This window comes from Pteronotus mesoamericanus, unplaced genomic scaffold (genome assembly GCF_021234165.1).
Source record: "Pteronotus mesoamericanus isolate MK-2021 breed Mesoamerican mustached bat unplaced genomic scaffold, CSHL_Meso_final contig_25, whole genome shotgun sequence".
NCBI classification, from domain to species: Eukaryota; Metazoa; Chordata; class Mammalia; order Chiroptera; family Mormoopidae; genus Pteronotus; species Pteronotus mesoamericanus.
The window spans coordinates 15798855-15815777 of NW_026555105.1; the positions used below are offsets into that span (position 1 = coordinate 15798855).

The following is a 16923-nucleotide window of genomic DNA, read 5'->3' on the forward strand; positions in this document are numbered from 1 at the left end:
AAAACAGAATCAGTAGTTAAAAATTTTCTCTCAAAAAAAATTCACTATTAAGTCCTACCAAACATTCAAAAGGGAAATAATTCCAGCTTTAACCTAAACTCCTTCAGAAAACAGAAAAGTAAGGAACACTATTCAACTTGTTTAACAAAGCTATCAAACAAATAAAACCTCTGATAAAAAAACCTTTCCGAGAAGGAGTAAAATTACAAGCCAATCTCATGACCAAATATAGATATAAAATTTGTAAGTTAAATATGGTCTTCTACAAAACATACAAAAAGAGGGCTTATCCCAGGAATACAAGGTCAGTTCAATAGCAGAAAATCCATTAATGCAATTTTCCATGCATTTTCATTCTAAAAACATTTCAATAAATGCAGGGAAAGCATTTGATAACATGATTGATGAAGTCTGTGACATAAATAAAACATTTTTCTTAATCTGATAAATGCTATCTTCAAAAACCTCAACTCAAATATTATACTCCTTGATAAAATGCATTCCCTTTAACACCAGAGAAAGACAAGTTTGCCCTTTATCACTACTCCTATTCAATACTGCACTAGATGTCAGAGCTAGTAAAATTTAAACACACACACACAAATTAACAAATTATTAAAAGAAATGCGACAAAAATAATCTTGTTCCCAACAATTAACTTTTATTGCCTAAAAGAGGCAAATAACCAGTGGTTTGCTACTAAAAGTTTAACAACTGGCTATCCAGGAAAAAAGCACGGCTTTGCTGTATGCCAATTTACATGAGGTAAATACTCCCACCATAGCTGATGTCACTGAACACAGTGTTGGAAAAAGATGGGTACAATCAGCTCTCATGAGGCCATATGAGCCAGCTCAAACAGATCACTACTTCTACATCCTTCCTCCCACCAAAGACATCAGGCTTGGCCATGCAACTTCTTATGGTCAATAAAATGTGAGTGCAAGTAATGTGTGTGTTTTTAGAGGAGAAGTTTTAAGACTCATCGAATCATTCAGTCTTTTCTCTCTGCCATGAGAGAGGCATGTCCCATTAAACACTACTCCTTCAGCCTGAATCCCAAAATAACATATGGAACAGAGCTTCAGATGGCCAGAGATGGATGTACTAGGAGTAAAAAATTAAACATTTGTCACTGAAAGTCCTTCAGATGTAGGAGAAACCTGACTGACGTTACACAGCAAAGTTGCTTAGTAAAATATCAATACACAAAAGTTAGTTGCATTGCCATCCACCAGCAATAAATAAGAAAATGTAGTTTAGAAAGTATTTTTAGAAGTATATAATATACTGCTGGACTTCCACTTTGGGCCTAATGGATTTACATTCCTCTTCCATGCCTAAAACAAACAAAAGGACAAAATATACTGCACAAAACTATGGTTTTCAGATACCTGGCATCAGGTAGCACAACACAATGATCCCAGACAGAAGGAAACACATGCAATGAGCTCACTTGGCGGCTTTGAAGAATGTTTAGGCCTCAGAGAAAGGAGGAGACGCACTGGGAGTCTCGGGAGACCAATGTGGCTGGAGGCACAGGACAGAGTACGAGAACCAAGAGCTGCACAGACGGTCCCATTTGAGCCTCCAGTTGAGTACTGATTAGAATATACATGTGAGAAGAACACACATCATGAACCATGGACACAAACAACAGTATGGGGACTGCCGGGGGAGGTGGGGCTGGGTGGAGGAGGGCAAAGGTGGAACGAGCAGAGGCAACTGTAATAGCATAAACAATAAAATACAATAATAATAAAAAAGAACATGCATGCGAGGAAACCAACCAAGGTTGCAAAAAGGAGCTACCTGAAAGAAGAAGGGGGAAACAATCCCTAGAGCCCACTGAGGACCAGAAATATTTTGTGTTCCCACCAGTTGCAGTGGAATAACCTTGTGAACTCAGTTTAACAGATAGAGTATTGCTTCAGTAGTGGGGCAAAATCAGCCATAGACTTAAAAGCTAGTCTGGTCTCACCTAACAGCACTTAAAAGTAAGCCTCAAGAGGAACAAAACTATTTCAAAGTAATTAAACTATATCCTAGAACAAAGCTCAATAATATTTATAAGGATACAAAAGAAAAGATCCGATATCCAGCAAGGTAAAATTCGTAATATCTGAATTTCAGTAAAAAAACTAACAGGCATTCAAAGAGGAAGGAAAATATTACCCATAAGGAGGTGAAAAATCATCAGTAAAAATAACATGGATGACAGAAGACAAAAAGATAAAAAATTATAATGACCACATTTGATAAGTTTTAAAAGGTAGAGAAAAGCTTCAACATGTGAACTAGAAGCAGGTTAGGTATAAAAAAGAACCAAACTGAACATCCATAAAAGAAAAATATAATGTCTGATGAAAAATACACTGGGCAAGATTAACTGCAGATTACATAGAGCAGAAGAAAAGAGCGAGTTTGAAAACAATAGAAATTATCTAAAATAAAACACAGAAAGAAAAAAAAAAGACTAAAAAACAAATGAATAGATCACCAGTGAGCTGTGGCTGGACAAACTCAAACAGCCTAACATACATGTAATCGAAGCTCCTGAAAGGAGGATGGGAGCAGAAAGCATGTGTATATTTGAAAATTTTCCACATTTGATGACAACTATAAACCCACAGATCCAAGAAGCTCAATAATAAACCCCAAACACAACAGACATAAAGAAAACTACACCAGGTATAAACTATTCAAAATCAATGAAAAAGAGAAAATTCCAAAAACACCCAGAAAAACGGGGACATATTACCTTCAGAAGAACATATACAAGAATAACAGCAGACATCTCACTGCAAACCAAGAGCTCCAGGTGACAGTGAAGCGGCCCCGAGATCGCAGAGGGAAAAAAGCCCTGGGAACCTAGAAGGTTCCTGGTGAAAATACCACTCAAAGGTGAAAGCAAACACTCTGTCAGACACAGACAAGCTGACAGAAGTAGTCACTAATAGGCACTACAAGAAATGTTGAAGGGAATCATCTGCGAAGAAGGAAACTGATACCATAAGGACACCTGGTTGTACACAAAGGCATGAAGAGCACTGGCAATGGCAAATATCTAGGTAAATGTAAAAGACTTTTTTCTGATTAAAAAAAAAAAGTCTTTAAGAGTTAACTGACCACTTAAGCAAACAAACAAAAAACACAACAGATAACAGGATTGATAACATACATAGATGTGAAATGTATGACAAGAGCAGCACAAATACCAAGGAGAAATGGAAATTTCCTGCTGTAAGGTTCTTACATTGTAGGTGAAATGGCATACTACTACTGGAAGACAGACTGTGCTGTTAAAGATGCATACTCTAAACCTTAATACAACCACTCAAAAAGCAAAGAGAAAGCTTTTAATTTGCTAAATAAGCCCCCTAAGAAATAAACATGGAATAATAAAAAATATTGTAAAGCTCATCAAATTATATATCTTAAATATGTGCAATTTAACACTAGAAGGATGATTAGCTATGAAATCTGATGGAAGGGCTCAGACAGGTCCCACACCGTTTCCTGCCAGGATATCTTGCTTCAGTTTAATCTGCCTTCTCAGCAATAGCACTTTCTCATTTATGAAGAGGTAACTCTAGCCTGGAAGGCTGGTGAAAGGATTATTTTGTGGTTTTGAAGTATGTTTCTGGTTCCTTGAGGACAGGTGCAAACTACTATTACCCACCTAAGAGAGAATGATAATATTCAGTGAGTGAAAAAAGGAAACGCTTGTTGGACAAACAACAAGCAAGATCTGTGTGTGCAGCTTGGAGCACAAACTGTATACAGCCCCATCAGGAAGCACAGCTGACTTTATTATTTTGCTTTTGCAGTAGAATCCTGGAGACTGAATGTCAGAAGAAAACGCTCTAGCTCTTAAAAATAATAACAATAACAACAACAAAACTGTAATGGACCAGAAGAATGAAAATGCAACAGAGTTTACACCTTCATATATGTTTGTTATGAACAAAACCACTATAGAACAAGATAAAATCCAAGGGAATAAAATTTCAAGGTTAAAAAACTTCCCGAGGCTGGACCACCTCCCTATTTATGTTTTGGTACAAGCTCATAGTCCAGAATTGGGCCTGCAAAGACTTTACCTTTCAGATGGTATACCATCGCTATTTTATTTGTTTCCTTTGCCAGAGACACTTTTCTTTAGATTAAAGAAAATCTTACTTAAAACCATCAGAGAAATAAAAAATTGGTGGTTCCTGAAATGCATGTGTCTGTGTGCCCTTTTCTTTTTCTTTCTCTCTCTCTCTCCCCTAAACAGTTAATAACCAAGATGGATTCACTGTATTTCTGCTATATAATCCCAAACTGCATTTGTACATATCCCCTGGGATTGTGGTGGTCTCTTCTCTTTCTAACTGCAACAGGGTTTTACAACAGAAGTAATAAGCTTCATGTCAACATTTTCAAGGAAACTGACAATGTAATTCTTCTGTCTCCCATTGGCTCTGTTGTTTCTTAAAGAACAATAAAAAGTGTTTTGTGGTGGCAAGAAGCAAACGATTTGGAGTACAGGCTATAATTAAACCTGATATACTGGAATCTTCTATTTGTAGCAGCTATCTTTCCAAAGAGAGACATCTGTAACCAAGAACATGGAAATGGCAAACCAGTCTCAATCCAGAGGACAATGAGGGCATTTGGATAGCTCAACCTCATTTCCTGCTAAATTCTAAAATGACCATTACCCTGTAAGTATAATTTAGTCTTATTTCTGTGCATTATATCATCTTAATCTAATCACTGTTAAACTGCACAATAGACTGCGACTTTCTTAAATTTTCTTTTTCTCTCAACTACCCCTGACGAGAAAACTACTGCTCGGTTCATAGTCATGTCTTAACTGTTCTGCAGCTGGCCATGGGCCCGCCAAACATTCTGACTGTACTCTAACCCTTGACTCTCAAATCAAAAGAATGAGGTCAGCCTCCCTGACACACAGGAGCAGTATTTTTCCATCACAAACCAGTTCTCTCTCTTTCAGTACATGGTCTTACACTGCCCAAGAGGTTCTGCGCCTCCCACCCTCACCTCGTCTATTCTCTTCATTGAAACACTATAGTCACATGAGACATTCCCTTTTTGGACGTTCCCATACTCTGGGATGGGTACCTCCTGCTTTTTTTCCCATAACATGAGTTCCATTTAAAAATATCACTTCAAGAATCTTTTCTTTTCCAACAAGTCTTCACCGGTCCTTTGGCAGAGAGAGAAAATAACAATAGTTTTTGTCCCCCTTATTGATTCTGTCAAGCACTGTGAAATCCAGACACTCTTAACACAGGAATGAAAAAAGTCACCTGACAACTAAGCTAGCCCCTGGGTGGGAGGGTACACAGGGGAAAGGCCTGAAGTAAGGGCAAAGAGGTGCTAGACTTCCAAACGGGCCAGGCACCAGAAACAAAAGCCGAGAGACTACAAATCTGCATGAAGGACTTCTTTGAACCTTGAGCGCAAAGGTTCTAAGAAATGAAAACCTAAACCATAACCCACTAACACCTAGAAGAATCACAGAAGTAGAGTGAAGAGTGTCCCAAAGGGAGATAAAATGTAGCGTGGACACTTGTGTTGGCTCCTGTTCTGTACCCTAGAACGGGCAAACGCCAAGCAGGGCAGCGAGCCCAGGCCTACGGCTGAAGCCTGGCTTTCCCAGAGCCTTCACGATCACCACTGCCCTATGGCCTGTTCTGTGTTCTTCAAGCATTAAAAAACTTGACAAGGAAAAAATAGGACTAAATATCTACAGACAGGAGATTGAGTTCTCTCAGCTTCATGGCTTTTAATGTTACTCCTCATTCTTTCAGTCTATCTATAAGATTTACCAGAAATTCTATGACCCAATGATTCTAAGCAGCAAAAATGTTTCTCAGATTTTTATCATTCATTTAGAAAATATTTACTGGGAGCCTAATGTGTATCTGTTACTAGATCCTGAGATACAAAGAGGAAAAAAACCTGATCGCTGCTCTCAAGAGTCTTACAGCAACGCCAGAGACGAACAGATGTTTACCTTATAGCGCAGTAAGTGCTTCTACAGAGATAAGCAAAAGTGCTAGAACATAATCCTAAAAATGTAGGGGCGGCATGATATAAGGATAGGGCTAGGGCTAGGGGAAGTGACATATAAAAAGAGGCTTCTTAAAGAAGTTAAGCCTAACCCTGGCTGGCGTAGTTCAGTGGACTGAGTGCCCACCTGCGAACCAAAAGGTCACCAGTTTGATTCCTGGTCAAGGCATATGCCTGGATTGCATCCCCAGTTGGGGCCTGCAAGAGGCAACTGATTGATGTTTCTCTCGCACATCAATGGTTCTTTTCCTCTCATTCTCTCTCCCTGCCCCTCGCCTAAAAAACCAAATAAATAAAATATTTTTTTAAAAAAAAGAAGTTAAGCCTAAACATCAAGGGTGAGTCACCCAGAGGAAATAATGAAATATGTTAAGGAATCTAAAATAGTTTGGTTTAGAGAGTAGAATGTGAACATGTGGAAAAGGAAGATGAGAAGAGATGACCATAGGAGAATTAGGCAGAGCTCACATCCTAAAGGGACATGGTACCACTTCAAATTTCATAGACAAAAAAATAAAGTAATTAAAAAAAGTCAATTTCACTAACAGAAAGAAATGGAAAGAACAATTTCCTTATTTCCACAAAAGGAGGAAAATGAAGAAAGAACCAAAATACAAGACAAACAAAATAAAACCATCAAGGAAACCATTAGAACAAAATACACTGACAAGAAAAGGACCAAGCGTAACAGTCATTAAAATAAAAACAAGTACAACAAATTCATCTACTTAAAGACAAACTCTCACAATGGACTAAAGAAACAAATGAAAAACATTATGCTCTTAATAAGAGCCACATACAAAATTACATAAAAAGCTAAAGATAAAATGATGGAGCACTCGATTCAGCAGCATATGCTAAAACTGGAACGATACAGGGAAGATTAGCATGGTCCCTGCACAGGGATGACATGCAAATTTGTGAAGATAAAATGATGGGAAAGGATATAATAAACACAAAATTATACAAGAATTCAAGAGAAGTTCATTACATGCAATACAAAGGACTATTTATATAGAAAAATACAATTAAAGATTAAAATAAAATTAGCATTTACTTGTTGAATAAGTAAGTTCAAATATTACACACAAGAAGTCAAGTAGGAAAAAACTCCATAATCATAGCGAGAGACTAATGCTTCTTTCAGAATTTGACCCCCCTCCCCAAAAAAGGTGATAGATATGGAAGAGCTAAATATATTTATGAAATTGATACAGGAGATACTTACAGCACTTTATACAGTAGAAACACAAATCCTATTCAAGTGTTCATGAAACACTCTGAAAAAATAACCATCTACAAGACCACAAAGTCTCAAATTCAGAAAAGTAGGTATTAGCCTACATTTTCTGTTAATGTAATAAAACAAGACTTAACCACTTGGAAATAAGCGATGAAGGTAAGCGATTTTAAGAGAACATTTTTAATCTTACTTCGGGGTGAGGGTTGGGGAGTGATGAGATTGAGCAAAAAAGAAAAAGAACTCATGGACACAGACAGCAGTGTGGTGATTGCTGGGGGTGAGGGATGTAGGTGGAAGAGAGTATAAGGGGAATAAATGATAATGGAAAAAATACAATGAAAATAAACTATTAAAAATAATAAAATAAATAAGAGAAAAGCACTCAATGTTCAACTCAGAAATCTAGAAAAAGGGAAATACGATAAATGGAAAGTAGGGAAAAAAGTAGAAAAAAATGTCAGGGGAAAAAAGCCTGAGAAGGCAAAAAGTACACAAACACAACAGCAAACCAAAAACAAAAACAATCCCAATGACTTGTAACAAATCTGATTTAGGAAAAAAGCAGAGAAATTTAAATATATAACATTAGGAATTATAAAAGGGACGTAGAATACAGAAAATGAAAAAGAGGAAATGAAATAAAGATATGGAAAAGAATTATAATACAAGGACTATTTATTGATATCAATAAACTTGAAAGTCTGTATGAAACTGATAAATTTCTAGAAAAATATAAAATATCAAATTCTCCTAAGAAAAATTAGAACACGGATAAAAGGAATAAAAAACCTAAATAAATGAAGAAATATACCATGTTCATGGATTGGAAACCTTTATTGCAAAGATGTCCATTCTTCCCAAAATGATCTGTAGATTCAATGTAATCCAAATAAAAAACTCCCCGCAGGATTTTTCTAGAAATTGACTGGCTGATTCTAAAATGTATATGGAAAGACAAAATAACTAGAATAGTTAAAACAATCTTTAAAAAATATTGTCAGAAGACCCACACCACATAATTTCAAGACAACTATAAATCTATATCATCATAGCAATATGGTGTTGGCAAAAAAACACATAGATCAATGGAGCAGAACAGAAAGAACAGAAGCAGACCCACAGAGATAAGATAAATTAATACTTGACAAAGGTATAAAGACATATTAATGGAACATGGATAATCTTTGCTGTAAATGATGCTGCAACTGGAAATTTGAAATAATCAATAAAACTGTAGTAGGCAGACAGGCATGAGCAGAGTAGGAACAATAGGCCAGGTACTGAAGGTGATCAGGACAAAAAGCCCTGGATACCTAGCAAGGGGCAAAACTGGGCTGGGACTTTGGCCCCAGAGTGATCTTTCCTTCTGCTAGTCATGTGGTAGAGAAGGAACAAGGGGCCAAAGACAAGCCTCATGCCTCATACAAGGACAAAAGATGAAGAAACAGGCCATGATAAGTCTGCCTAAAGAAGGAAGTTGTTAGCCCCTCTCACCTAACCCCAGGCGTGTCCGAACCTCGGCCCCTGATGGCTATGAATGCAGCCCAACATAACACTGTAAATTTACTTAAAACACAGAGTTTTTGGTGATTACATGTCACAGTGTATTTAATGTGTGGTCCAAGACAACTCCAACCCCTCTTTTTCCAGTGGGCCCAGAGATGCCAACAGGTTGGACACCCCCGCTGCAGGCTAGTCAGGAGCCCTCGCCAGCATCCTGGGGCAGTTCTTTCAGCCACCCACTTGTTTCCTTCCTTTAGAGTGTACTTTCTCTTTGCTTGCTGAATAAACTTTCTCTTTCAATTCGAGTTCCTTGGCTCTGAATTCTTCTCTCAGCCAAACGCAAGTATTGAGGTATAACACTTGCCGCTAACAAAACCAAGAACTTCAATTCATACCTTCAAAGTATATACAAAAATTAACTTACAATGGATCATAGACATGTAAATGTAAAACCGAAGCAGAGAAGTTCTAGAAGAAAACATAAAAGAAATGCTCTGGTACCTTGGGTTAGGCAAACAGTTTTTATATAATATCAAAGGCACAATTCATAAAAACAAAAAATTTATAAATTAGACTTCATCAAAGCCAAACTTTTGCTCTTTAAAAGACCCTGCTAAAACATGAAAAGGAAGACAGAAACTAGGGAATAAATGGACCTGACAAAAACTTGTATCTAGAATAAACCATACTTACAACTCAATAAGATAACCCAGATTTTAAAAAATAGACAAAAGTAGCATAAACAATAAAATAGAATTAAAAATAAATTTCAGTCTTCTCTGCCCCCCCCAAAAAATAGACAAAAGATTCTAACATAAGTTTGACTTTAGCAAAAGAAAGGTCAATACGTATATGAAAAGATGTTCAATATCATTAGTCATCAGTTATATGCAAATTAAAACTACAATACTCACTTGTGCAATTGGCTAAAATTAAAGTCTGACAATATCAAGTGTTGCAGAGGATATAAACAACTGGAATTCTCATGACTTGCTGGTAGAAATATAAAATGATAGAATCACTTTGGAAAACAGCTTGGTAGTTTCTAATAATAAACTTACACTGAAAATAACCCAAATGATCATCAACTCTTTAAGAAATAAAGTGATGTACTGGAATGTAGAAATATAATGGAATACTATTAAGCATGAAAAAGAAACTACTGATACATGCAAAATGAATGAGCTCAAAAACAATCTGTTGAGTGACATAAGCTAAACAAAACACATATTGTATAATTCTACATATATGAAATTCCAGAATGACGGTGGTTGCCTGGGGCCAGAGGTGGACTGGTAGGAACTAAGTGCAAAGGAGATCAAGTGAATTCTGGGGAGTGATAAAACCTATCTATCTATCTATCTATCTATCTATCTACCTACCTACCTACCTACCTACCTTCCATGTTCGATATGGTAGCCACTAGCCACATGTAGCTATTGAGCATCTTGAAATATGGATAATGAAACTAAGGATCTGAATTTAAATTTAATTTAAATTTAAAAATTGACACGACTCAGTTATTGCAAAACATTTAAGTATGTTTGGAGAAACTTGGGTATGGAAATCTACTTTTTTCAATTGTAAATGTTATGAAATCTAATATAAATCATGTACTTTAACTGCTTTGCACATGAAAATGATGGTTTTTCACATAGTGAGTTAAATAAAATACATTATTAAAATTACTTTAGTTTCTTTTAACCTTTTTACCATGGCTACTACAAAATATGAAACTACACATCTTGCCTTAGTTGGTGTGGCTCAGTGGGTTGAGTGCCGGCCTGTGAAACCAAGGGTCATCAGTTCGATTCCCAGTCATGGCACATGCCTGGGTTGAGAAACAGGTCCCAGGTTGGAGGGCGTGCGAGAGGGAGCCAATTGATGTTTCTCGCATCGATGTTTCTCTCTCTCCCTCTCTCCCCCCGTTACCTTCTCTTTAAAAATGAAAAAATAAAATCTTAAAAAAAAACACTATACATCTCATTCACATTACATTTCTATTGGACAACGCTGTTCTATATCTTCACTGTGGTAAACACAAGGGTGTATAAACTTGTCCAATTTCAAAGTGTTCACTTAAATGGGTATGTTTTACTATATATAAATTAAGCCTCAATAAAATTGATAAAAACATTAAATTGGGTAGTATACATGTATGCGTATGTATGATAATGTGTGTACATAAATGGCCATCTTTTTGGTAACCAACCTTCCCTTATCAATAATCAGAAATGTTTAAAAATATTTTCAGGGTAGAGACATGCAAAATTAACTGTTCCTTCCTTTTATTTTTTAAAGATTTTATTTATTTATTTTCAGAGAGAGAAGAAAGGAGGGAGAACGACAGGAAGAGAAACCGACTGGCTGCCTCTCGCATGCCCCCAACTGGGGACAATGGCCCACAACCCAGGCATGTGCCTTTACTGGGAATTGAACCAGCATAGTTTTTGTTTGTTTTTAAAATTTTTATTTATTTATTTATTTTTAGAGCATGGGAAAGGGAGGCAGAAAGAGAGGGAGAGAAACACTGATGTGTGGTTGCTTCTAGCCTGCCCTCAACTAGGGACCTGGCCTGCAACCCAGGCATGTGCAGCAATCCTTTGGTTCACAGGCCAGCACTCAATCCACTGAGCTACACCAGCCAGGGTTAACTGTTCCTCTTAATAGTTAAGAAATTAAATTATATTACAGTTATTTAATGTCAGCCTCCCTCTCTAGCTATTGAGTTTTGTGAAGGTAGGAATCCTACCTTGTTCATCTCTGGATAAGCCTAGCACTTAACTAGTAAGTTAACATAGTACTTTATCAATGTTTTGGAAGCTACAGTATTATTCCAGACACTTTACATACAGTCTAATTCCTGCAGAACCTCTGCAAACTTGGCACTGTTACTCCCCATTTTCCAGATGAAAAAACTGAGGGTCAGAGATCAGAAAGATTACAGTAACTCACCAAATATCCAGACCCAGTAAGTGAAACATCTATGTTCCAAATTTGTATTCATCTCAACTCCAAAGCCCCTTCTAGGATAGGGTATGTGGAGAAACTCTACAGCTGAGAAGGGCTGTAGGAACCGTCTACAGGTTAGATAGCAAGACCAATCCCCAAAGGATTTATGGCTTAGAACCAGCAGAGATCAGCTCGATCCAACATGGCAACTAATTTCACCTAGCAGTAAACACTAGCCTCATTATATGCTCACTGTAATACATTAACATACTAAATGGCATACCCCTTGCCACCAGGAAAGAGAGAAAGCCCATATAAAAAACCAAAATGACTGACAGGACTTCCCAAGAAGTTTCCGACCCTTTCTACAGAAAGATCCTGAATATCCCTCCTCTTTATTGAATGCCCTACCCCTTGATTTAATAAGCCTCCATAAAAGTAAATCCCACTAGGGAAGGGCTGCTCTGTTTGGGGAGTAGCCCACTCTATGTCTCACTGCTTCACTAATAAACTTCCATTTTAAACTCTACACTGTCTAACATTTTAATTCTTTCCTGTGCAAAACCAAGAATCCACAGTGGCTCGCAAAGCCTTGGGTCTCCAGGCCCCCAGAATGCCTGCATCACTTCGGTGCTATGCTATACTGCCACCCTTCCAGGCACACATTTTGTGACTGTTGGACAAGTGCCTGAATCAAAGTAAAAGTCGGTATTTAGGGCAATGGAACCATAGAAATTTTCCTCAATTTCTGGTGTTACAGCTTCCTAGTCTTGAGTAGGCTCCCTCCAACAGAGAACAACTTGGCAGCTCTTGCTAGAAAATCAGGAAGGATAAATCTAGTAGAAAAAAGAAATTCCCTCCTCATTAAACCTCCCATTTGGGAGCCCAAAGAAGAAATATAACAAAAATAACATAGTACAAAGAGCCTGGGAAAGAGAAAAAAGGAAATGCTGAATCTGCTAATATAGCTAATTAATGCAAAAGAATTAATCTAACAGTAACTTCAGCATTCAAAAATGAAAATTTAGGAGATCCTAGAGGTAGTTTCTAAGTCTTTTGGAGCTTCTCCTTAATTAGGCTCCCAGACTCTCGGCATTCTTGTTTGCATAATCCATATTTCTAGTTCTTTATTCAGCTCCCCACTGCTGCATATTACCAAACCATATGCTACAGGAATACATCACTTCATATTTGCACTCAACCATCCAAAGACACTGGCAGCTCAGACCTTTAAGAAGCTTAGGAAACTAAAGTCCCTGCAGAGTGTAGTTTTAAGGTTAGAAAGCCCAGGAAGCCAAATGCGTCTTCTTTATTTGCTATTTGCTTGAGAGAAGGTTGGTCATTTCAACAAAAGGACAGGCAATTAGAAGGGTAAAGGAGATAAGCAAACAAAAGACTTGAGAATAAAGCTAGTAAAAATCACCTGAACAATATAGGCCTCTGAATAAATTTTAAAGCAATTCCACAGAGGAAGATTTTCAATCAATTTAAGGTCAGATACGCACTGGAAAAACGAAGAGGTCGTACTGGGCCCCCAGCCATACACAAGTCTTTAAAGAGAAGATATGAAGACTGTCAGAAAAGTCCAACCACTGTTAATAAAACGAGAATGGTTTGCGCAACATCCATGTAACCTGGCAGCCAAGGAGAGTGGACTAGAATGCATAGGTACGAACAATGACACCTTCACTGTACTAGTCACTGGGGGCCATAGATGCTGTTGAGTGAGTCTGTGTACTGTGTGGCCGTCACATTCAAAATGACTGAGCAAGTAGAGCAACAAATCTGTATCAAAGTTTGTGTTAAGCTTGAGCATTCCTCCATGGAAACTATTCAAATGATTGAGAAGGCCGCAGCTGTGGGCAACTGGTGATTGGCAGCTTCATAACAACACACCTGGCTCATGCATCAGATCTTATGCAAAGTTTTTTGGTGAAACTTCAAATCACCCAGGTGACTTAGGCCCCCTACAGCCCAGATGTGATACTCCAAGACTTCTGGCTTTTCCTAAAACAAAAATCACCTTTGAAAGGGAAGAGACTTCAGAATGTCAATGAGATTCAGGAAAATACGAAGGGCAGCTGATGGCGACTGGGAGAACTGTGTGAGGTCCCAAGGTGCCTACTCTCAAGAAGAAAGAGACATCATTGTCCTATGTACAATCTTTCTTTATGTTGTATCTTTTTCAATAAAGGTTTTTTTTTTCCCGTTTTACATGGCTGGATACATTCTGGACAGACTGCCTATTTTAGAAACATACACCTTAATAATATTATGTACAAAAGCAATGGTTATTGCAGAATTTATTATAATAGCAAAACATTAGAGGCAACCTCAGTATCAACAACAGAATAATACTAAGTAAGCTATATTCCCTAAGAGTCCCTTAGACATTTATTGAAAACTCATGAAGATTATATCACAGCATGGGAAACGGCATGTTAAGTTGAAAAAGAAACAGTATAGAAAATTACATGTGTGGGCAGGCCTAAAAAGCTGTTAAAAACAAGAAAACAATTATAGAAAAAAAAAGACTAGAAATACACACCCAAAGTTGGGTTGTATGATGGTAATAGAGCTGGTTTTTATTCTTAGACGCAAGAATCCTGTCTTACTCATTTCTGAAAAGCCTAGCACTCAAAATAGTATCTTACCAGTATTTTGATAGCAGTTTTACATACCTCTATTCTAAATTGTATTTAATAGATATATATCCAATTTATAAAAATATTTTGTCAAAGAAATAGTTTAACAGGGTTTTCAGTATATAAGAATAGAAGGCGCAATACAACAGACTGTGGCTCAGTTTCATAAAGAATAATTCAATAATGATTAGAGTCTTCCAACCATGCAAACATGATCTAGTATTCCTCAATTTAGAGAACTGTTTCTTGACCCTACATCACATTCTTATTACCACCCTTTACCCTACCCCCATTTCATTACTCTCCTTCCTAACCAAATTTTTCAAAAGAGTTATGAATATAAGATACCTCCCATTTACTTCCAACTTTAGGATTCTGTGAAATACATGAACATGATATCCACTTTAAATATTTTAAGAAATCAGAACATAAATAATAAGATATACAGGATAAGTACTATAAAGAAAAATTCTAGAACTATCTTGTACACTTTCATATCTTCTATGCTAGGCATACAGCATATGCACAATCCATTACTGAAAATACTGTATACTGAAAACTATGTATAAATAAAAATATGAATGATATTCTTTCAATAAAATATAGATAAACTTATAGCATAGATAGGTCTATGTGAGATATAAAAAAATTGGGCTAAGTTTAGAAATTAACATAGGATATATTTAGAAGTTTTAGATTTCCCAAAATCAACACACTAAGAAAAGGAGCAAAAAGACATTTCCCTTCAATGCAGTGGTCATATTACCAATGGACACAATAGAGTACAAACAGAGCAAAAGATATTTGTATTCACCCATTCACTTTAGGAAAGACCACACACATCCCTGAAGACTTTATGGTTTTATATATCTAGGAATCTTAAGGGAATAAAAGACTGTAACTACATGTTCTTGAATCCAGGCAAAAAATAATGGAGAACTAGGAGGTAAGAAACATACCTGAGCATGAGATTCATCAGCTGAAGACCCTCGCCCTTCAGGAAGCGCTCACGATTGGAGCTGAGCATTAGGCAGGAACAGAGTGAATCAAACAAATTCTCCATCATCTCCTGCTCTTCAGCAGTGCTAGGATTGTGTCTTTTAAACACCTGTCAAGCAGACAACAGAAAGCACAGGGCCATAAGAGAATGTCTTTTCATCAGCCAACATTTAACAATTTCCAAATCCTGCCTGTCATGATAAACCCCTGGCAGAGGGAAGAGAAGCCTACCAAACAAAATTATCATTAGTGTCCATAGAGAAATGGGCCTTTCTGATTCACAGGTATGAGATGAATGGCTATCGGATCATGCAAAAAACTAAACACTCAACTGACCACTGGGTCCATAAGTGGCTGACAGTTCCAAGGAGGTAGATTTAAAAAAAAATTTACTGTGAAATATAACACAGATATAGAAAACTCTCTAAAGGACATGCATAGCTAAATGAGTAAGGTGAGCACCCCTGAAACCACCACCCAAGTCAAGAAATAACTTTGCCAGTTACCCCTAAAGCCCTCCACTTGCCCAACCCAACCACAACCTGTTTCTTCACCTTCTGAAAAACGACAATCCAGAAGGGTAAATCTTGGCTCAACATGAGGAAGAGTTTTCTAACCATCAGGGCTACTGAATTGCCTCACACAGCAGTTGTGGCTCTAAGTCATGGGAACAGCTTAAAGCAAAAGCTTTGTCTTTGCCAGAGATATATGTGGCATGTTAGAAGAAAGCCTTTTAACAGTATATGCGTACCCTTACAGTCTACTACAAAATGATCAATAATCTTGCAGGAACAGGACTAAGCACCTTCCCAGAATTGAAAACAGATTCACATTTCAAAGCTCTATTTTTTTGGGGTAGAGGCCAAGCCACTCAGGCTGCTGGCACCAAGATGGAAGCTGTATGCAAACTGACATCTCAGTCACTCCCAACACTCTCAAGATTTTATCCAAATGATCTATTTTCAGTCCTGTTTCTGGAACAGCACAGATCAGATTTGTTAGAAGAAATCTTAACAGTATTTTCAGAATGCCAGCAGAACAACATTTCAACCAGATTTACATTTCTTACAATGAACAAATGGCGATTCCCAATTTCTCATTCTAGCCTCCAGTACCACATCCTTCCCTACCCTCCTCTGTGATCTCTGTCCATCTGCAAGGGAACTTGCACTCCTTGAACTTATTTGGAAAATGAACAAGACTCCATTTTAGTGGCAGACTGAAAGGAAAGGAAATGAATAATCTTGGAAGTGGGTCAACTGAAAATAATTAGGTATTTGTGGCCCCAAAATATACACTTATGCAGGAAGCACACCCCTTTTGGACTGATAAGTATCAAAAGGCTGAGAAAGTCCATACCAGAAACACACTGATATCTGGTCACAAAAAGCAAGTGACTAAGAAAAGGAGGTAAGTCAAGTGCCTCTACTGTAACCTCAAACATAACAACGTACTCCACAGGCCTTGCATCACATGGCTTATCCCTTCCCACAATTT

At 37.4% G+C, this 16923-nt stretch overlaps 1 protein-coding gene and 1 non-coding gene across 2 annotated transcripts in view; one reads left to right on the forward strand and one right to left on the reverse strand.

The window, feature by feature from the left end:
- The window catches only part of CTNNBL1 (catenin beta like 1), a 152173-nt gene that overhangs the window by 64994 nt on the left and 70256 nt on the right, over positions 1-16923 (reverse strand). The window contains exon 10 of the mRNA XM_054573771.1: positions 15387-15535. Coding sequence (XP_054429746.1) covers positions 15387-15535 — 149 coding nt within the window. The remainder of the gene's footprint in view (positions 1-15386; positions 15536-16923) is intronic.
- On the forward strand, positions 6920-7024 carry LOC129071022 (U6 spliceosomal RNA). The gene has a single exon (XR_008529184.1). It is a non-coding gene; the product is annotated as a U6 spliceosomal RNA (small nuclear RNA).